This window comes from Felis catus, chromosome D1 (assembly GCF_018350175.1).
Source record: "Felis catus isolate Fca126 chromosome D1, F.catus_Fca126_mat1.0, whole genome shotgun sequence".
In the NCBI taxonomy this organism is placed as follows: domain Eukaryota; kingdom Metazoa; phylum Chordata; class Mammalia; order Carnivora; family Felidae; genus Felis; species Felis catus.
Window position 1 is genome coordinate 110,307,540 of NC_058377.1, and position 19,229 is coordinate 110,326,768.

The 19,229-nt window shown below is 64.9% G+C and overlaps 2 protein-coding genes and 1 long non-coding RNA gene across 7 annotated transcripts; 2 read left to right on the forward strand and 1 right to left on the reverse strand.

Moving 5' to 3' along the window:
• Positions 1 to 459: 459 nt before the first annotated feature.
• NDUFS8 (NADH:ubiquinone oxidoreductase core subunit S8) lies at positions 460 to 4,848 on the forward strand. Of its 3 annotated transcripts, none has more exons than XM_003993710.5 (7): positions 460 to 556; positions 1,639 to 1,696; positions 1,787 to 1,837; positions 2,670 to 2,759; positions 2,859 to 3,031; positions 4,466 to 4,594; positions 4,677 to 4,848. In XM_003993710.5, exons 2-7 carry the CDS (start codon positions 1,639 to 1,641, stop codon positions 4,806 to 4,808), a joined length of 633 nt encoding a protein of 210 aa, XP_003993759.1. In that variant the 5' UTR covers positions 460 to 556; the 3' UTR covers positions 4,809 to 4,848. The 3 variants fall into 3 exon arrangements, with proteins under 3 accessions (XP_003993759.1, XP_006937646.1, XP_019668339.3); XM_006937584.5 differs by having other exon boundaries at positions 517 to 613; XM_019812780.3 differs by lacking the exon at positions 460 to 556 and adding an exon at positions 765 to 899.
• A 1,232-nt stretch (positions 4,849 to 6,080) lies between these two features.
• On the reverse strand, positions 6,081 to 9,109 carry LOC123380661. The gene is made up of 2 exons (XR_006586729.1): positions 6,951 to 9,109; positions 6,081 to 6,307 (listed from the first exon to the last, which is right to left on the reverse strand). It is a non-coding gene; the product is annotated as an uncharacterized LOC123380661 (long non-coding RNA).
• On the forward strand, positions 7,393 to 18,779 carry TCIRG1 (T cell immune regulator 1, ATPase H+ transporting V0 subunit a3). 3 transcript variants are annotated; one of them, XM_023240142.2, is made up of 21 exons: positions 7,438 to 7,516; positions 8,625 to 8,689; positions 9,899 to 10,019; positions 10,394 to 10,472; positions 11,128 to 11,348; positions 11,446 to 11,531; positions 12,052 to 12,178; positions 12,260 to 12,342; positions 12,496 to 12,589; positions 12,670 to 12,882; positions 13,393 to 13,537; positions 15,713 to 15,852; positions 15,930 to 16,087; positions 16,170 to 16,260; positions 16,831 to 16,949; positions 17,041 to 17,254; positions 17,531 to 17,659; positions 17,804 to 17,908; positions 17,988 to 18,105; positions 18,352 to 18,529; positions 18,628 to 18,779. In XM_023240142.2, exons 3-21 carry the CDS (start codon positions 9,903 to 9,905, stop codon positions 18,704 to 18,706), a joined length of 2,496 nt encoding a protein of 831 aa, XP_023095910.1. In that variant the 5' UTR covers positions 7,438 to 7,516; positions 8,625 to 8,689; positions 9,899 to 9,902; the 3' UTR covers positions 18,707 to 18,779. The 3 variants fall into 3 exon arrangements, with proteins under 3 accessions (XP_023095909.1, XP_023095910.1, XP_044895560.1); XM_023240141.2 differs by lacking the exon at positions 8,625 to 8,689 and having other exon boundaries at positions 7,393 to 7,516; XM_045039625.1 differs by lacking the exons at positions 7,438 to 7,516; positions 8,625 to 8,689 and adding an exon at positions 9,112 to 9,556.
• Positions 18,780 to 19,229: the final 450 nt, after the last annotated feature.

The window sequence follows — 19,229 nt, forward strand, 5'->3', positions numbered from 1 at the left end:
ACAAAGATCCCGAGTCACACAGATCCAGGTGGGATTCAGGCGGCCGCACTTTGCAGCCCGTGCCTCATTTCCCCAGCTGTAAGGCGAGAATAATCCTCCATACAGAGCTCCTGGGTAAAGGTTTAGCGCCGAGCAGGCACGGCTCCCGCGGAATCACTGCCGGCCGCAATTCTCAGCACCGTTATCACACACAACCCGCTGCGGTGAGCTGCCGGCCTCCAGCGCGGGACGTCCGGTCCGACCCGGAGCCACTTCCTAAGCCACGCCCCGGATGTCCCGCCTGCGGTGGTGGGGACTCCTCGCTTATTGGCCTCTCCAACCCAACATGGAGGCGCCCTACGCAACTTCAAGAGCCTGCTCTCCCCTAGCCAATCAGAGGAAAGATGCTGCTGGATCCCGCCTCTTTCAGGGGCACGATTGGCCAATCAGAGTACGCCGTAAAAGATGAGCGCGGAAAAGGTGAAACCAGCCGGCCCAATGGCAGCGTCTCAGAGTGTAGGCTCCGCCTCTCGGCGGACAGGCCGCTCAGCAAGGGAAGGAGAGGCAGCGCTTCAAGGTGGGTGCTCAGGGGTCAGCTGTTAGAAGCCGGACCTCGGCGGCGCGGCGTCGGGGGGTGAGTGCGGTGCTCTCGTCGGCCCCGTCGACTCTGCGCCAGGCTTCATCTCGGTCTACTCACGACGCGCGGCCCGGGTGCCCTTCAGCGCGCCGCGAGCGGACCCGTGACCCGGCACCGTCAAGGCGCATGCCCCGCCCGCGTCTGTGGGGTCAGAGGTCACGGCGAAGGTTGGGCAGATGTTGGGCTAGGTGCCTGGCGCTGGAGTCAGCGGTCCTAAGAGATGGGACAAGTCACAGATCACGGGAAGGGCACTTTCGAGCTTCGGCCAGATGCCAAGCTCTGGGCATGTACACCTCCCTTCGTTCTCGTGGCCCCCATTCCACAGATGAGAAAACATGTCAGATGACCTCCCCCGCCCAAGGTCACTTGGCAGGCTAGGAGACCGGTCCTTGATGCTGGGAAAAAGAATTTGGTCCCGAGGGTTATTTAAGCCTTTAAAAGGATTTCCAACGGGGGTGGACTGTGGGTGTGCAGGAGTTCCATACTGGTCCCACTCTCTCCACCCCTCAACCCCCATTGTGAGACTTCGGACAAGTCACTTAACATGGCTGAGCCTCAGCTTCTCTGTGTCTCTCACGAGGGATCCTTGTAAGGACCATATGACAGTGTGTGTGACCCCCTGGCCCAGTGCCTGACACGGTGTGCTGTCGGTGCTGGTGGCTGCTGGCCAGCTTATTTGGGTCAGCTTTGGGGAGGATGAACAGGGGAGGGGAGAGGTGGGAGGCAGGAGCACCGATCGGGGAAGAGAGGAGGGATGGATTTTAAAGACTTCTTAGAAGGTGAGCTAGATGGAACTTGGGCCCACAGATACTCCCTAAATCTTAGCCTCGCTGAGCGGAGTCAGGTTTGGAGGGCTGAGAGGTGCCACACCTGGGAACAGGGAGGCCTTGTGTGCCTCTGACAGGAATGGGGGGAATAGGAGACCAGGTGACACATTGGGGTCAGGGCTCCCGCAGTGCCAGACTTCCCGCGGGGACAGGTCTGGGACCCACCCGTGTCTCCCTCCGTTTTCACGCCCGCAGATGCACTGCCTGACTACAGCTACACTGCTTCGGGCCCTGGCCCAGGCCGCACGTGCAGGTAGGACCAGGGGAGCCTTTCTTGGGGCGCAGGGGGGCCCAGCCTCCCGATGTGAGGCCGCCGCTGACAGCGTCATCCCCCCCCTTCCAGGGCACCCCAGTGGCCGGAGCCTCCACAGCAGCACGGTGGCAGCAACCTACAGTGAGTCCCGGGGCACCTTCAGCCTCATTCCTGATCAGGAACTTGCCAGAGGCAGGGGAGGAAGCCTGGGTTCTAGTCCTGGCTTTGCTAGAGGCTCCCCCTCTCTGAGCCTCCGTTTCTGCTCTGTCATGACGATCAAGTTTGAGTATGATTCATGGGGGCAGGGTCTGTCAGTTAGGGGGTGGGGAGCCTTCCCTGTGGCCACACAGGGGCATCTCAGAGCTACCCTGCGTGGCACAGGTGGGAGGGGGTGTGTTGGGGCAGGGGACTGCCAGGTGTGAGCCTTGGGTGTGCATCCTCCTCACCAGGACCCCACCACCCAAGCCCCTTCCAGCCCCCTTCAACTCCTGGGCTCAGATGGCTGCCCAGACACAGGGAAAGGTGGGCAAGGATTGGCCAGGGCCAGAGGCAGGCCTCTCCGAGCTTGCTGAGGTGGGAAGTTTTGGTGAGCGAACAGGCCCTTGGGGGGAGGTCCAGCTGGAAGGAAGACCAGGCCCTTTTTTTGTTTTAATTTCTTTTTGAATGTTTATTTTTGAGGGAGAGAAACAGAGCCGGAGTGGGGGGGGGGGCAGAGAGAGAGAGGGGAGACACAGAATCCGAAGCAGGCTCCAGGGTCCGAGCTGTCAGCACAGAGCCCGATGCAGGGTCCGAACCCACAAACTGCAAGACCGTGACCTGAGCCGAAGTCAGATGCCTAACCGGCTGAGCCCCTCCCCGCCCAGGCACCCCGTGACCAGGCCTTTTCTCCTTGAGTCGGGTTCATGGGGCACTTGAGCATGTGCAGCTGTGAGAAGCCCTATCACAAAGGCCCCTCCGCTCACCTCCCCTGCAGAGTTCGTGAACATGCGGGAGACCTCGATGGACATGAAGTCGGTGACCGACCGGGCGGCTCAGACCCTGCTGTGGACTGAGCTCATCCGAGGTGGGCCCTGGGGGGAAGGGGCCGCACAGGCGGGGCGTGGGCACAGATTGTTGGGGGAGGAGGGGCCCCCACCCACCACCACGCCCATGCTGCCCACAGGCCTGGGCATGACCCTGAGCTACCTGTTCCGGGAACCGGCCACCATTAACTACCCGTTCGAGAAGGGCCCGCTGAGCCCACGCTTCCGGGGGGAGCATGCACTGCGCCGCTACCCGTCCGGAGAAGAGCGCTGTATCGCCTGCAAGCTTTGTGAGGCCGTCTGCCCCGCCCAGGTGAGCCACTGCGGCCCCTGCCCTCGAGGAGGAGGCTGCAGCCTGCTGCGGAGAGGGGGAAGCTGGGCAGCCTGGGGCCCAAACTCTGGTCCCCCTGCTGGCTGTGTCCCCAGGAAAGCCCCCTTTCCCTCTCTGAGTCCCGTTGCCGGGCCGGTTCAGCGTTAGTGAGTCATCGGAGGCAGGCTTGTGGCCCTGAGCGGGCCGCGTGACCCACGTGACATGACCCACGTGGGTCCCGCGCCTGGGGATCCGGTCAGGGGCGTGAAACCTGGGCTTGGGAGCCACGGGGCGGCCCCTGAAGGTCTCCGCTTTTGCCCTGAACACAGCAGCAGTCTCAGGAGCTGTGCACGTGTGCCTGTCACAGGGCCAGCCCTGAGGACACGCGTGCCGCAGCAGAGGCCCTCCCTGCCCCTGGTCGCTGCTCCTTGGAGCCCCCGGCTCCAAGTTCTGTTGGAGGGTCCCACATGGACCACCCAGAGGCGGGGGCCGTTAGTGTAGAAACAGAAACATCCAGCTGAGGCTCCTGGGCAGGCCCGTGGGCGTGCCCAGCTGGAGCCCCAGCGGGCACCGTGGTCACTCGTCACCACACAGTGATCCCGCCCCCCCTGCCGAGGCTGCTCCAGGCCATGCGCGGTGGCCTCGATGTCTCTGATCCAGCCACCCCGGCGCACAGAGAAGAGTCCCCAAACAGCAGAGGTGGTGACAGTCACCGGGCAGTGAGCAGCGTCCACGGATCAGGCATTGTTCCAGCTCATGACTTATCTTTACATCAATCTAGGATGCAGAGGTGATCATCCCTGTCTTTATAGACAGGGAACCTGAGTCACAAAGAAGCAAGGCTACCAGTCTAGGGTCCCACTGAATGTGGGCATTACACTGCTGGGGGGCACGTGAAGGCCTTTGAAGGTCCTTCGGGCTGTGGGAGGTTGGCCTTTTCCCTGGTGGCACAAAGCCGTACCCAGCAACTGAGGGTTAAAGACCTACCTTCGGGTCTGGGCTTTGAGCCTCACTTGCTGTGTGGCTTTGGGAAGCCCCTCAACTTCTCCGAGCCTGAATTTTCTCATCCCTTAAAGGGGGATAACCAGACATAAATGGGAGAGCTGTTCAGCGTGCAACCGACAGCAATTGGGCTCGTCCTGAGGACCCCTCTCCGGGCTACAGGCCCTGCAGTGAACGGAGTAGGCAACAGTCCTCCCCTCGTGGGACTTAGGTTCTCAGGCGGGAGATGGTGGCAGTTAACAAACAAGAAAAATGTCAGCCAGGGCACATGCTAGGCTGTGTGACGGGGGCCTCCTGGGAGGGGCGGCAGGGAAGGCACATCAGGCTGAAAGTGGGTGGCAGGACCTGTTCCGTGGCCCCAGAGCGACCCCTCCAGGACAGGGCAGACAGGGGACAGGAACGAAGGGTAAGGAGTGCCCCGTGCCCCTCTCCCAGGCCATCACCATCGAGGCCGAGCCGAGGGCCGACGGCAGCCGCCGGACCACGCGCTACGACATCGACATGACCAAGTGCATCTACTGCGGCTTCTGCCAGGAGGCTTGCCCCGTGGACGCCATCGTCGAGGTGAGTGGGCATGGAGTTGGGTGAGGCCGGGGCAGCGGCGCCTTGGAGCCACCTCACGTGGCCGCCCCGCCCCCGCCTGCAGGGCCCCAACTTTGAGTTCTCCACGGAGACACACGAGGAGCTGCTCTACAACAAGGAGAAACTGCTCAACAACGGGGACAAGTGGGAGGCCGAGATCGCCGCCAACATCCAGGCCGACTACCTGTACCGCTGACGCCCCCCGCGGCCCAATAAAAATGCTCTGCCCTCCCGCACCGCCTCTGTCCTGAATCCCGGCCACGGCCTGTGGACTCCTCCCCAAGACAGGTCCTTCAGTGGGGCCACCAGAGGTGGCCCGGCCTCCCTGTGGGACTCTACGGGCCCCTTTGGGGCTCCCTGTGGCTGTCAGCCCAGAGCGGCCCTGCTGCACACCCGTCTTCTGGGCGATGCCTCTAGGCTCGGCCTGGGGTCTGCTATTCCCGTAATCCTGGGTGCCCACAGGGTCGGGGCTGGACCTGCCCTTGCCCGAGGGCCTCCCACGACTCCACCCTACGGATATGGAGCCTGCCAGAGCCTCAGGCAGAAGTACAATCAACCCCAGAAACTCAGGCCAGGGCGTTGTCCTCCCTGGGGGCAGGGAGAGGCCTGCTGGGGGTGGTGGGTAACTGTCACAAGGAGGTGACACAGACCCCGCTGCGTCTGAGCTGGCCTTGTCTCATCTCCAGCCACATCCCCTTTCCTCCCCAAGTTCCCCAGGCCAGGCTGCCGGCTTGGCTTCTGCTTGCTCAGAACTTCCGGCTTCGCAATCCCGGCAGCGGCGTGGTTTCCCTGTGGGGCCACACGCTAGCCCCGTGTGGACAGAATCGTCAGAGACGGCTCCCTCGAACTCAGTGCCAGGGCCTGCGGAGGGACTTCAGTATATTCTCAGCTGTGAGCAAACAGCTCAGAGAGGTGAAGTGACCGGCTCAGAATCACACAGCATGCGTCTGATGAAAACTAACTCGGTCGGAGATCTGAGTCCCCCTTCTCCGTCATTTCCAAAAGTACTTTTTACAAAACACTAACCACCCATGATGTTTCACGGAAAGAAGGGAGAGGAGGATGTTCTGTGAACCAGTCAGTGCGGGAAATGCCCCAAGTGCCCTCTTTCTGTGATAGGCACCGCGTGTGACCACGTTCAAGGCTCTGAGAAGGCCTGTAGCAAAGAACCCCAGCCTTTCCCCAACTCATTCCCCAGGACACCCCTTTTTCTCCTCACTGCTGCTAGCTGGGCCATCTGGTGCTGAGGTGGCCCAGGACCTGCTTGGGCCCCCACAGCCTAAGGAACAAGGTGCAGAGCTGAGGAGTGAGTGCAGGCCTGGAAGGGAAGACCGGCCCCCGGGAAGTGTCTGTGTGCCTAGCCCCCGGCCAGCCCCGGTGGCTGTGGGATGCCGAGCTCTGCAATAATGAGGCAGGCTTAAAACTCCTAAATCACCTCTAATTTCACTTTTCCCAGGTAGAACCAGCATTAGATAATTGTCATGGAGCCTATATTTGTACACAGAGAAACAGAACACTTCTAAAAATGGATCAGGGGGCGCCTGGGTGGCTCAGTGGATTGAGCGTCCAACTCTTGATTTCAGCTCAGGATGCGATCCCGAGGTCACGGGGTCGAGCCCTGTGTCAGGCTCCGTGTTGAGGGTGAAGCCTGCTTGAGATTCTGTCTCTGCCCTCCCTCTCCCGCTCTTGCGTTCTCTCTCTAATTAAAAAAAAAAATTAAAAAATTAAAAATGAGTCAGGCTATCCAGCTCCTGACTGGATTCTTCCCCCTTCTGACTTGTCAGAAACTGCACGCGCGCACGTGTGTGTGTGTGCAGCACCTCTAATGCCATTTTGTAACAGTGGGGTCCTGGTCTCCCCTGCACCAGGAGGTATTGACCTGAGGCCCCCATTGGTGCTGTTTGGTTGTGTTGAGGGGTCCTCCCCACCCTGGAAATAGACCTACAGTGCCCCAGGATGGGGGCCCCCGCTTTTCAGAGGACACTGACCTTGGCCGTACTTTCCACCCCCAGCTCTGGGGCTCCATCTGCCCACCACTCCACCCCTCAGAGGACCTTGCCATGTGGGATTCAAGGATCACTAGAGTTGAGGGGCCCCTTGCACCTCCTGTCCCCGGTGGGTATGGTCCTGGCCCGTCCAAAGTGCAGGCAGCTGGGCAGGTGTGAACCTCAGCTCAGGGGTGCTGGGGCAGGACCAAAGTCTCCAGGGCGCCCCCAGCTGCAGCGGGGGGGAGGGGGGGGGGAGCGACAGCTAACATTGGGTGCCCAGCCCTGAGTGGCCTGGCCCTCCATGTCCTGTTGCCATTGAGGAAAAAGGCCCAGAGAGGGTGAGCACCTACCCAAGGGCACAGAGCACTGGGCCTGGAGCTTAGGTCCCTACCCGGGGTGGTCAGAGGCAGGAAGGTGGAAGGATCCGGTGCAACTGTGCTCTCATAAGAGGCGGCGGCGGTCCCGGAGGTGAGGGAGCGTGCGGGGGACACACGGCTCTTGGAGCCCAGACCTCAGCGTGTTGGGGTCCCTTCAGCCATAGGCCTCTAGGTGGGGGGGGGGGGGGCGTCCCATGCCCTACCCCGGCCGCCGCACCCCGGGCCACGTAGGCGTGCGCGGTCGGCGCCGCTCTGTGTCCGCGCTCTGGTCTCTGGGCCCCTCGGCACACTCCTCCAATGGTCCCCCAGGAAGTTAGGGCGGGCGGGGTCGCAGCCGGAGCCCGGCGACCCTCCCAGCGGCTCGCGGGACTCCGGGTGGGGACTGCGGGGCCCGGACGGGGCGGGGCGGGGCTTCCGTGGTCCCGCCCCTCGCGGCCCCGCCCGCCGGGGAAAGTGAGTTGCGTGGGCGCCGCGGCGGGGAGCGCAGTGCCGGGAGCGGAGCGCAGAGCCGAGGGGCGCCGCGTGCTGCTGGCCCGGGGGTGAGTGCCCCGGCAGGGGTCTGCAGAGCCCGCAGCCCCGTCTGCCACCCTCGCTTCGCCCTGCGCCCGGAAGGGGATCTTGGAACCCCCACCCAGCTGGATCAGTGGATGAGACTCAGTCTGCCGGCCCGCCCGCCGCCCGCCGGGTGCCAGGCCTTGGTGGGGGCCACAGTGGCCAGGAGGAGGAGGGGGAAAGAGAAGAGGAAGAGGAAGATGGGGAGTTAACAGCCACTAACTACTGAGCCCAACTCCGCTGGGCCTGGTGGCGCGCTGGTGGCGCTCAGAGCTTTCTCTGTGGCATCTTCCTCGGAGGGCGGGACCCATTCTACAGATGAGGAAATTAAGGCCCACCCAACTACAAAGAGGGAGAGCTAGAGGCAAATAGGGTCACTCCAGCTCCAGAGCCTACTGGTCTGGAATAGAAGAGGCCTCAGGCCCTCCCCTCCAGTCCAGCTTTCATCCCTGGGTCAGGGGTTTAGAGGAGAGATCTGGGGGTTCCTGGAGTTGGCCTTGGCCTCAGTCCCTGAGGGACCAGAAGGAGGGGACATAGAGTGAGGAGAGGGCTGCAGTCTGGACCCTGAAGGCCACAGAACTGAGGAAACTTCATTTGCTCCATCAAAGGGACTGGGGTGGCCCCTGGCCTGGGTAGGGGCCAGGGAGGATGGGGGGAAGGGGTGAGCCAGTGGAGTCCTAAAATGTGAGGGAGGGGTCTGACCAGCTCCCTACACACCGGGCCCACCCAGCTTGTCCTTGTCGCCAAGGGAATTGCCGAGGGTGAGGCCCTGTGAGTGAAGGGTGCAGCGTGGGGCCGCTGGACCCTTGGATCCCCAGACCTGGTTCCCTACAACCCTCCAGCCTTTCAGGGTGCTCAGGGCAGAGAACACATATTTCCTCTGAGCACATATTGTGCACTGGGACTTCCAGACCCGCAGCCCCAGGGCCGGGCTCCTGCCTGGCTCGGCCACCTGCTGACCACCTGATCCCAGACCTCAACTCTCCAAGGGCATTGACCCGTCTGTAAAACAGGCCTACAGGGTCCTCTCCCCCCAGGATTGCCGTTAGGCTTAGAGGTAGTGTGGGTAAACTCTCATTTTTACTCTCTACCCAGGTCCTGTCTCTCCTGGGGCTGGCCAAGTCCCATTTACCCAAAGAGGAAGTGAAAGTCCAGAGAGGGTGAGAGACTCCCCCAAGGTCACACAGCCAGTCACAGTTTGGGCAGGGCTCTGAACCCTGGTCCCTGGCCTTCTGGGGATGGAACCCAGCCCCTCCTGCCCACCCTTCCCTGTCCAGGGCCCAATGCTTCTGCGGCCTCGGGCTGCCTCTCAGCCTTTTCTCCTCTTCCAGGCTGGGGCCGGGGCTGCATTCCCTCGTTAGACTGAAGTAACCCAGGCCCCGGGGGGCAGAAGTGACCAGCTGGGCTGGCCCCAACCGGCCCAGACAGCCGGCAGGGCCTTTGGTGCCAATTGGTCACCCTCTCAGTTGGGGACCTCACTCGTGTCTGACCCCTTCCCCCACAGTTTGAGAGCTAAGGAGACTGAGTCCCACAGAGGGGAAGTGGCTGGCCCTGGGCCCCCAGAGCAGGGGCCATGGAGTCCTGGCTTGTGGGCCAGGGCATCTGCGGGGCCTCCTCCCTCGGCATTTGGGCAGGGCCCCGGCGGGCCCTTCCTGCCCGTGTCAGTTTCCAGTTTCATTTTGTGGATTTCGACACCTGGGAGGCTGTTCCGCCCCAGTGTAGACAGCAGCTGCCAAGCAGTCCGGGCCTCAGGGGCATGTCTGCCGCCAGGCATCTCGGGCCTCAGTGAGGGGAGCCGGTGGAGACCCCACCCCCTCAGCACACACCCAGACACCTCAGGGAGGGAGCAGGGCTCCAGCTGCCCCTGGGGACAGGCCCAACCTCAGTGCTGGGTGTCTGGGTCACGGATGGGCGCTCCCTGGTGTAGAAGGACAAGGGCTCATGGCCAGCAAGGGCCATGGCACTTAGGAGGCCGGCTGCCGGAGGTGACCCTTGGCCTGGGGCGCCGAGGGTGATCAGGATCCCAGGTGAGGGCAGGCCACAGAAGAGGGACAGTGGGAGCAGAGGGCAAGTGTGAGAAGAGCCGGTGCCACCAGCGGTCAGGGGTGGGTGTCCGGGACAGGGCAGAGCCCGCTGGGAAAGAGCTGGAGTGAGGTCGGGCTGTGGCTCAGGCTCCCAGTTGCACGCTTACTTCCTGTGTGACCGCAGCACCCCTTTGAGGCTCCCCAGGCCTCAGTCTCCCCGTCTGTCAGATGGGGTTGGTAGCGGGACCTTCCATGGATTGAGCCGCGGCGGACGGAATCCCTACTCGAAGGGGAGCCGTCTGTGGTCCCCGCCGACTGAGCCCTCACCCCCTGCCCGTCCCACAGGACCATGGGCTCCATGTTCCGGAGCGAGGAGGTCGTGCTGGTGCAACTCTTCCTGCCCACCTCCGCTGCCTATACCTGCGTGAGCCAGCTTGGCGAGCTGGGTCTCGTGGAGTTCAGAGACGTGAGTGGGGCCGGACGCGCGTGGGGGCGGGGCTTGTCCTTAGGCATCCTAGATGGTGCGCCGCCACCCCCACACGGCCCCTGGCTGTGCCTGAATCCCAGCAGCCTCTGCCGTAGGTCCTCTGCTCCCTGAAAGGCCAGCCTTACGCACGGCTGAGGCCATCTCGCCTCCTGGGCCCCGTCACACCGTCCCCGGGGCACGCAGAGCCTGGTCCGTCTCCAGCCGGGCATCTGGAGGTTCATGGTGTCCTCACACCTTTTGGTGGGGGGAGGGGGAGGCAGCCATGGCCTGTAGAGAGCCAAGCCTGGGCCCTTGGGTGGGGACCTCCCCGGCCCCCTCCCCAGAAAACTGACGCCTCTGTGCGGCAACCACAGCTCAATGCCTCGGTGAGCGCCTTCCAGAGACGCTTCGTGGGGGATGTGCGACGCTGCGAAGAGTTGGAGAAAACCTTCTGTGAGTTGGCCCCAGGCCCACATCCCAGGCAGGCTTCCTGGGGGAGGTGCCAGTCGAGCTTGGGCTGAAAGGAAGAGTCCTGGTGCCCCAGGTGGAAGGCAGAGAAGAGAGGTCCAGGCCAGGCCCTGCAGAGCCAGGAGAGGGCAGCTGGGGTCTGTGGGGGCATTCTTGACAATGGGGCTTGCTTGGAAGAGACCTCGAATACCGCGTGAGGGCCTAGGAATTCATCCAGTGGCTGCTGGGAGCCACCATGGTTTCTAAGCAGGGGAGGGGCTCAGACAGAGCTTTCTTTGCTACAGATGGACTGGGGTGGGCAGAGGCCAGTATCCAGGAGCAGGTGCCCCAAGGAGCTGCTGCTTCTCTAACCCGGACAAGAGGGACCCCTGCCCTGGACCACCGCTGTGGGGCCCAGGCCCTGGGCGCGGGCCGTGGCCAGGGCACTGGAGCGGTCCACACAAGCTTGGGAGGAGATACAGGCTTGGCCTGGGGTTTTTCTGGGGGTCTCGGATCCAGTGAATCGATTAGCTGGTGGCCGGCGGAGTTTGGGGCGGCATTCGGGACCCCCTAGACATCGGGCAGCCCTCGGCTAACGGTGGCCACTAGCCGGTGTTGGCCCCCGGACGGCCTCCCCTGACGCCCGACCCTCCGCACCCAGTGTTCCTGCAGGAGGAGGTGCGGCGGGCCGGGCAGGTGCTGTCCCGGCCGGAGGGGAGGCTGCCCGCGCCCCCGCCCCGGGACCTGCTGCGCATCCAGGAGGAGACGGACCGCCTGGCGCAGGAGCTCCGGGACGTGCGGGGCAACCAGCAGTCCCTGCAGGTCCAGCTGCACCAGCTGCGGCTGCACGCTGCCGTGCTGGGCCAGGGCCACAGCCCGCCGGTCAGCTCCAGCCCGGGGAGGCGGGGAGGCTCGCGTGGGGCTGGGGGTGCCAGGCCCCCGTCCGGTCGCGGGGCTCACGGTGCCTCTCGGCTCCCAGTTGGCAGCCGCCCACGCCGATGGGCCCTCGGAAAGGATCCCCCTGCTCCAGCCCCCCGGGGGCCCGCACCAGGACCTGAGAGTCAAGTGAGTAGGGGGTGCTTCAAGCTTCTCAGCCGGAGGTCCTGACTGACTCTTTGTCCGGTGCTCTCCTCGCCCACCCTCAGATTGCCCCCCCCCCCCCCCCCGGCCTCCTCCTTCTGGCCCAGAATTTCCCTGGCTCGGGGCGGGTTCTTCTCTCTTTTTTTTTTAAATGTTTATTTATTTTTGAGAGACAGAGCACGAGCAGGGGAGGGACAGAGACAGAGGGAGGCACCAAATCCGAAGCAGGCTCCAGGCTCCGAGCTGTCGGCACAGAGCCCGACGCGGGGCTCGAACTCACGAACCGTGAGATCACGACCTGAGCCAAAGTCGGATGCCCAACCGACTGAGCCACCCAGGCGCGCCGGGTTCTCCTCTTCTGGGCCCTGCCGGGGTGGGGAGGCTCCGGCCTTCTCCCTGGGAGCAGGGCACCCGTGCCTGGCAGACTGTCCTGAACAGGGGGCCTGGCCGGGGCTAGGTAGGGGGAAGCTGGGGCGGCCCCCGCCCAGCCCGGCCGGCCCGGCAGCTTTGTGGCAGGTGCCGTGGAGCCCTCCAAGGCCGCCGCCCTCGAACGCCTGCTCTGGAGGGCCTGTCGTGGCTTCCTTATCGCCAGCTTCCGGGAGACAGAACAACAGCTAGAGGACCCCGTGACGGTGAGGGCCGGGGAGGCCCGGGCTGGGGGTGCGTCCCGGGCGGGGCCAGGACCGCAGGTACAGTGGGCCCCCCTCCCGCAGGGCGAGCCTTCGACGTGGATGACCTTCCTCATCTCCTACTGGGGCGAGCAGATAGGGCAGAAGATCCGCAAGATCACGGACTGGTGAGATGGGGGGGGGGGGGGCTGGGCGCCCGCCGCGCTTGTGCCCGGGCCCCTGCCTGTCACCACCCTGTCCCCCGCTCTGCCCCGTTACTCCGCCTCTGCCCAGCCGGAGCCCCCCGGGGCTCCCCTCACGTCACCCCTCCTCCCTGCCAGCTTCCACTGCCACATCTTTCCGTACGCGGAGCACGAGGAGGGCCGCCTCGCGGCCCTGCAGCAGGTGCAGCAGCAGAGCCACGAGCTGCAGGAGGTGGGCGCCGGGGGCCGGGCCGGACGCCCCGCACCGCCGCACCCCTGCTCCTCCTAACCCCCACCCCGCGCCGGCCGCAGGTCCTGGGGGAGACGGAGCGCTTCCTGAGCCAGGTGCTGGCCCGCGTGCAGCAGCTGCTGCCGCCCTGGCAGGTGCAGATCCGCAAGATGAAGGCCGTGTACCTGGCCCTCAACCAGTGCAGCGTGAGCGCCACGCACAAGTGCCTCATCGCCGAGGGCTGGTGTGCCGCGCGCGACCTGCCCACCCTACAGCAGGCGCTGCAGGACAGCTCGGTGAGTGCGGCGGGTCTCCCTCCTCCCCCTCTGCCAGGCAGGTGCCTGTTCCCCGTGCCGTGCCTTGGCCAGGCCCCCCCCCCTTCCTCCGGGGGGGCTGCCCTGATGGCTTCGGCCATCCCGAGGTCGTAGAAGCCCTGGGACGGGCCAGAGCACCCTGGAGGCCAGCTCCACAGGCCCTGGCTCGGGGGATCCTGGGCCGTCGGGAGGGAGCCTCGGGCTACGCCTCCGTGAAATGGGTGTCACGGCCGTCTGCTGGCGCCCCGTCGGCTCTCACGTGTAGCGATGGGGCTCCCTCTCCCGGGTCAGCTCATCTCAGGCTCTCCCCGGATCTCCCGCGGTTGGGGCAGTGGGGCTGGTCGTCCTCTCTCACAGAGGGGAGGAGCGGTCCCCCAGGCGCCCGCCCAGGGAGCCCCGCCTCTCTAGCCGGGTCTGGCTGGGCGTGTCAAAGGGTCCCTGAAGGTCCCCGCCCTCCGTCTCATCCCTGTGTGTGTCCACCCGGGGCCCCAGAGCGAGGCAGGGGTGAGTGCCGTGGTTCACCGCATCCCCTGCCGGGACATGCCCCCCACGCTCATCCGCACCAACTGCTTCACGGCCAGCTTCCAAGGCATCGTGGACGCCTACGGCGTGGGTCGCTACCAGGAGGTCAATCCCGGTGAGAGCCATGGAGCCCCGTGGTGTCTCCCCACTGGGCCCGTCCCGCCCTCTTGAGAAGCAAGCTCCCAGCATTCCGGGGTGGGGGTGGGGGTGGGGGGCAAGGGGAGGCCGCGTGGGAACTTTGTGTTTATCCCCAGCAAACCCCCTAGCGAGTCTTATGAGGGGTTCAGCGCGGGGCTGTGCAAAGAACAGGTTTTGCCGTAGAAACAGTTCAGGTTTGAGGTCCCACTTAACTTGGCACATTTCGTCGTTTCTCTGAGCCTCAGTTTCCACATCTGTAAAATGGGACGCATAGTTCGGCCCTCAGAGCGGTGCTGGGAAGGCTGCCCCGTCATCACATCGCAGGGCAGCAGTCCTTGAGGTCAGAGTTAGCCGGCCCACTGATGCGCTTTTAGGCCGCACCGTGTTTGTGAGAAGCGTGAATTGGGGGCCGTCGGGCTCTCCCAGGAGCACACCCTGAGGTGGGGACTCAATTAAAGAGAGGTGCTCCTGGGAGAAACCAGTCAGGGACCGCAGGGGCAGGGGGGAAAACTGAGGGCTGGGGAGTCAGGGGGGCCATAGGGGGCTGGCTCTCCTCCCTCCCCAGCCCCCTCTGCACTCCTGGGGCACCTGGTCTGTCACCTGCCTGGTTCTTCTCCCTCCAGACACGGCTCTCCCTGCAGCAGGCTAGCTGCAGTGTAGCCAGTGGCCCAGCGGCCCCCGTGTCACCGGGTGGGGACCACGGTGGGTCTCTGAGCCCAAAGAATGGGTGTAGGAGGTGAACCACGGTGGGGCCCGTTTTTCGAGAGGACTTAGTAGTTGGCCAAGGAAGGGTCCTGCCTCACCCAGGGGGCTAGAGGCAGGGTGCTGGGACCCCCCGAGGTGGCCCAGGCAGGACGTGAGAATGGAACCATCGAGTGAACGGTGATCAGGGCCGCATGCAGTCCTTTGGGACCTGCCGTCCCGCGGGGTCAGCATCCTGGAGCTCGACCTGGGCCCCTCCCGTCTCGCGTGCTCACAGCTCCTCCGTGTTGGCAGATGCCAGTCCAGCTAGGGCAGCCTGACCACCAGGCGGCCAGTTGACAAAATGCCCCCAGCTCTCGGAGCAGTCACTTTGGGGGTATCAGTCCGCCAGGGCTGGTGCAGCAAAGCACACAGGTGGGGGCTTAAACCACGGGTATTTCTCGTCTCCCAGTCCAGAGGCTGGAAGTCCGAGATCCCCGTGTCCGCAGGGCCGCTTCCTTCTGACGGAGACTCCGTTCCAGGCCGACTTCTGTGCTTGGCTTGGAGACGGCCACCCTCACGTTTAAGCGGCACTCTCCCAGGGAATGCGTCTGTGTCCGAATCCCCCCCCCCCCCAATTTTTAAAGTCTATTTTGAAAGAGAGCGTGAGCATGAGCAGGGAAGGGGGGGGGGGAGAGGATCCCAGGCAGACTCCACGCTGTCAGCACAGAGCCGGACGCGGGGCTCAAACTCACAAACCGCGAGATCATGACTTGAGCCGAAATCCAGAGTCGGACGCTTGGCCGGCTGAGCCACCCAGGCGCCCCAAGTTTCCCCCCTTTTATCGGGACGCCGTTCCTAGCGGGGTAGGGCCTGTTCTGCTGATCTCCTTTTCCCTTGATCACGTCTGTAGAGACCCTACCTCCAAATTAAGGCCACTTTCTGAGGGACTGGGGGTTAGGACTCCAGTGTATTGTTTTGGAAGGGACATGACTCAACTCCTCACAGGGATGTGCGTTGTGGTCCTCGTAACGCCCGTTAGGGGTTTTTCCCATTTCGCTGAAGGGAGAGTGAGACGTCAGAGGTTAAGCGACCAGCTGGGCCTTCCGGAACTTGCCACGTGTGGGTCAGGACTGCCACCGGGCTCTCTGTTCTTTCCGCGTGTATGCTTGTAGCTCTTTTAACAGCAGCAGGACCCGGTTTACATCGAGTGCTGCGGCCCACCAGTACTGCCCTGATAAATTCATGGGCAGCAGCTCTACGAAGCAGCAGTATTGAACCTCCAGTTTATAGATGTCGGAACGGAGGTTCAGAGAGGTTAAGTCACTAGCCCACCGTCACACAGCCAGGGCTCTGGAACGCAGACACACGGCCTGGCGCCCCTGCCTCGCCAACACCCGTCCACGTTTCCTGGGGTCCCGGGGCCTGTCCCTGGGGGTCCCGGCTGACCGCCTGGCCCCTCTGCCCGCAGCACCCTACACCATCATCACCTTCCCCTTCCTCTTTGCCGTAATGTTCGGCGACGTGGGCCACGGGCTGCTCATGTTCCTCTTCGCCTTGGCCATGGTGCTCACGGAGAACCAGCCGGCCGTGAAGTCGGCGCAGAACGAGGTGAGGGCCGGCCCGGGGGGGCCGGGTGGGTTGGGGGCCCGGGGCGGTCCCTCACGGCGCCCCCCCCCCATCCCCAGATCTGGCAGACCTTCTTCAGCGGCCGCTACCTGCTCCTGCTCATGGGCCTGTTCTCCGTCTACACCGGCTTCATTTACAACGAGTGCTTCAGCCGCGCCACTGCCATCTTCTCCTCCGGCTGGAGCGTGGCGGCCATGGCCACCCAGTCGGACTGGAGGTGAGGCCGGGCCGCGGCACCACAGCCCCCCCCCCGCCCCCCGCCCCCCGCAGCCCCCGACCACCCCGTTCTGTTGCCACAGTGACGCGTTCCTGGCCCAGCACCCGCTGCTCGCCCTGGACCCCAACGTCAGCGGCGTCTTCCTGGGACCCTACCCCTTCGGCATCGACCCCGTGAGTCCCTGCCACTTGCCACGGGGGGGGGGGGGGGGGCAGGTGGGAGGGCCGGGCCGGGGCTCCTCCGCTAACCCTGACCCAACCTTGACCCTGACGTTAACCCTAACCCCCCGCCCCCGCCCTTCAGCCGTGCTCGCCGAGCCCCTCCCGAGTGCCGGGCCTGCCGCCGGGTACAGGAGGTGCGGGGTTCCGGAAGGACGAGGGGGCCCCCCTCGCTTCAGAAAGCGGAGAAGCGTATGGTAGTGAGGGCGGCCCTCGGCTTGTCCTTGGCCTGCTGCGCCGGGCACCGTTCCGTGCCCTTGATGTGATGTGATGGGATACTTAGACAACCCCGTCAGCACCGTCCCCATTTCACAGATGAGGAAGCAGAGGCACAGGAGATCACAGGCTGTGTCCCCTAGCTAGGAAGAGCTGGGGTCCGGGCCATTCCCCTCTGCTGCCCCACAGCGGGCAGGTGGGCCACAGACGTGCCAAGGCCCCACAGGGGCAGACGGGCTGCTGAGGGACTCGGGCGGGGAGCCGCCCCCCCCCCCCCCCGCGTGACACCCGTCCCTCCTGCCACCCCAGATCTGGAGCCTGGCCGTCAACCACCTGAGCTTCCTCAACTCCTTCAAGATGAAGATGTCCGTCATCCTAGGGGTCACCCACATGACCTTCGGGGTGGTCCTGGGAGTCTTCAACCACGTGTGAGGGCCCGGGCTCCGGGGGACACCGGGGCAGGCGGGGCCGGGGCGGCCCGGTGGGTGACCCGGCGACCCCGCCCTTCTCCCGGCGCAGGCACTTCGGCCAGTGGCACCGGCTGCTCCTAGAGACCCTGCCGGAGCTGGTCTTCCTGCTGGGGCTCTTCGGCTACCTGGTCTTCCTCATCGTCTACAAGTGGCTGCAAGATTACGCCGCCAGGGCTGCCTCGGCCCCCAGCATCCTCATCCACTTCATCAACATGTTCCTCTTCTCCCACAGCCCCACCAACCAGCCCCTCTTCCACGGGCAGGTGCGCAGGCGCGGGGGTGCCGGCCCACACCCACCACGGGGCCACTCGGAGCCTCATCTGAGAATCGGGGACGCGAGTCAGACCTCCCTCCGCCGGGGAGCCGGGGAGGTGGAAGGAGGGCCGGCGCAGTGGGTGCTGGAAGCTTCCCCCCTCCGAGGACTCCTTGTGGAGCCACGTCCCCGGGGGAGGGGCCGGCCGCAGGCTCTCTGGGCCCGGGCTGGGTGCGCGGCGGCGCGGCTCAGAGAGGGCCGGTAACTGGGACCCCCTCCCCCGCAGGAAGCGGTGCAGTCAGCACTGGTGATCCTGGCCCTGGTCATGGTGCCCGTCCTGCTGCTCGGCACCCCGCTGTTCCTGCACTGGCGGCACCGCAGCCGCTCGCAGAGGGGGCCCGCTGGCCGACAGCCGGTAGGGGGGGCGGGGGGGCGGGGGGGGGTTGCCGGGAGGTTTGACCCCACCCCGGCCTCCTCTCGGCCCCCGAGGGGCTGCGAGCGGGCGGCGGCGGTGGCCCGGGCCCCGTCCCTGCTCATGCCACCTGCTCCCCACCCCCAGGATGAGGACAAGTCCGGGATTCTGGACTCCTCCGATGCATCCGTGGCCGGCTGGGGCCCTGATGAGGAGAAAGCGGGGTGCCCGGAGGACGGAGAGGAGGCCGAGGTGGGTGTGGTCTCCCCGGGTGTGCGTGTGGGGTGCCGGCCGCCGCCCGGCCCGCCCCTCACAGCTGCCCGCCCCTCAGTTTGTCCTGTCCGAGGTGTTGATGCACCAGGCCATCCACACCATCGAGTTCTGCCTGGGCTGCATCTCCAACACGGCCTCTTACCTGCGCCTCTGGGCCTTGAGCTTGGCCCACGCCCGTGAGTGACCCGGTCGCGGCGGGAGGGCTGGCCGGCCGCGGCTCGAGTCCTGGCTGCCTCTGACGCTCAGAGCTGCTGGCTGGGTGGCCTGGGCGGGTCACTTCTCCGGGCCTCGGCGTCCCCTCTATAAAGGGAGGATGTTGGAGGAGATCCCCCACCGGCTCCACAGGAAGGCGGGCTGCCGCGGGGGGCTGGGCGGGGACCCCCTTGGCCCTGGCCTCCACTGCTGCCTCCCCGACCCCCCAGAGCTGTCCGAGGTCCTGTGGGCCATGGTGATGCGCTCGGGCCTGGGCCTGGGCCGCAAGTTGGGCGTGGCAGCCGTGGCACTGGTCCCCATCTTCGCCGCCTTCGCCGTGTTGACCGTGGCTATCCTGCTGGTGATGGAGGGGCTCTCGGCCTTCCTGCACGCGCTGCGGCTGCACTGGTGAGCGGCCCGCCTGGCCGGCCCGGGGTGGGGGGTGGGGGGGCGCAGCGCGAGGGCCAGGGCCTTCCCCTCACCGGCTCTCCCCTGCTCACCCCCAGGGTGGAGTTTCAGAACAAGTTCTACTCAGGCACTGGCTACAAGCTGAGCCCCTTCACCTTCGCTTCAGAGGAGGGCTAGTGTCTGTCTGTGGCCGCACCCCGGTCCCTGCCCTTAGCTCCGGAGACAAGAAATAAAGATGTAGGACTGGGAACTGCGTGTCAGTCCTGTCTGCGGTGCGGGGGGCTGGGCAGGCAGGCCCGGGCTCTGGGCATGCGCCGGTCCCACCCCCACGGGACTCCCGGTGTTGTGGGCCCCGCACCCTGCTTTATGCTCGTGTCCCTCGTCCCCTCCTTTGCAGCTGAGGTTGGTGCAGGGTACGGCGGGGTGGGAGGCCCTGGTGTGGGATCTAGAGCCTTGAGAAGTTGGGGGGAGGCCCCACGGCACATGTGCAGTAATCCCAGAGCCTTGGGGTGAAGTAGGGGCAGAACTAGGACCCAGGAGAGATGTTTCCAGCACATTCTAGTTCCGAATGTCTTACCAGGCTGAGCTGGTAGGGAGTGAGCTCCTCATCCACGGGATGCGCAAACTGGCTGTAAGAGAACGTTCCGGATACTCTGGGCATGAAGGGTGATGTCTGGCACAGATGGGCCAATACTTCCAC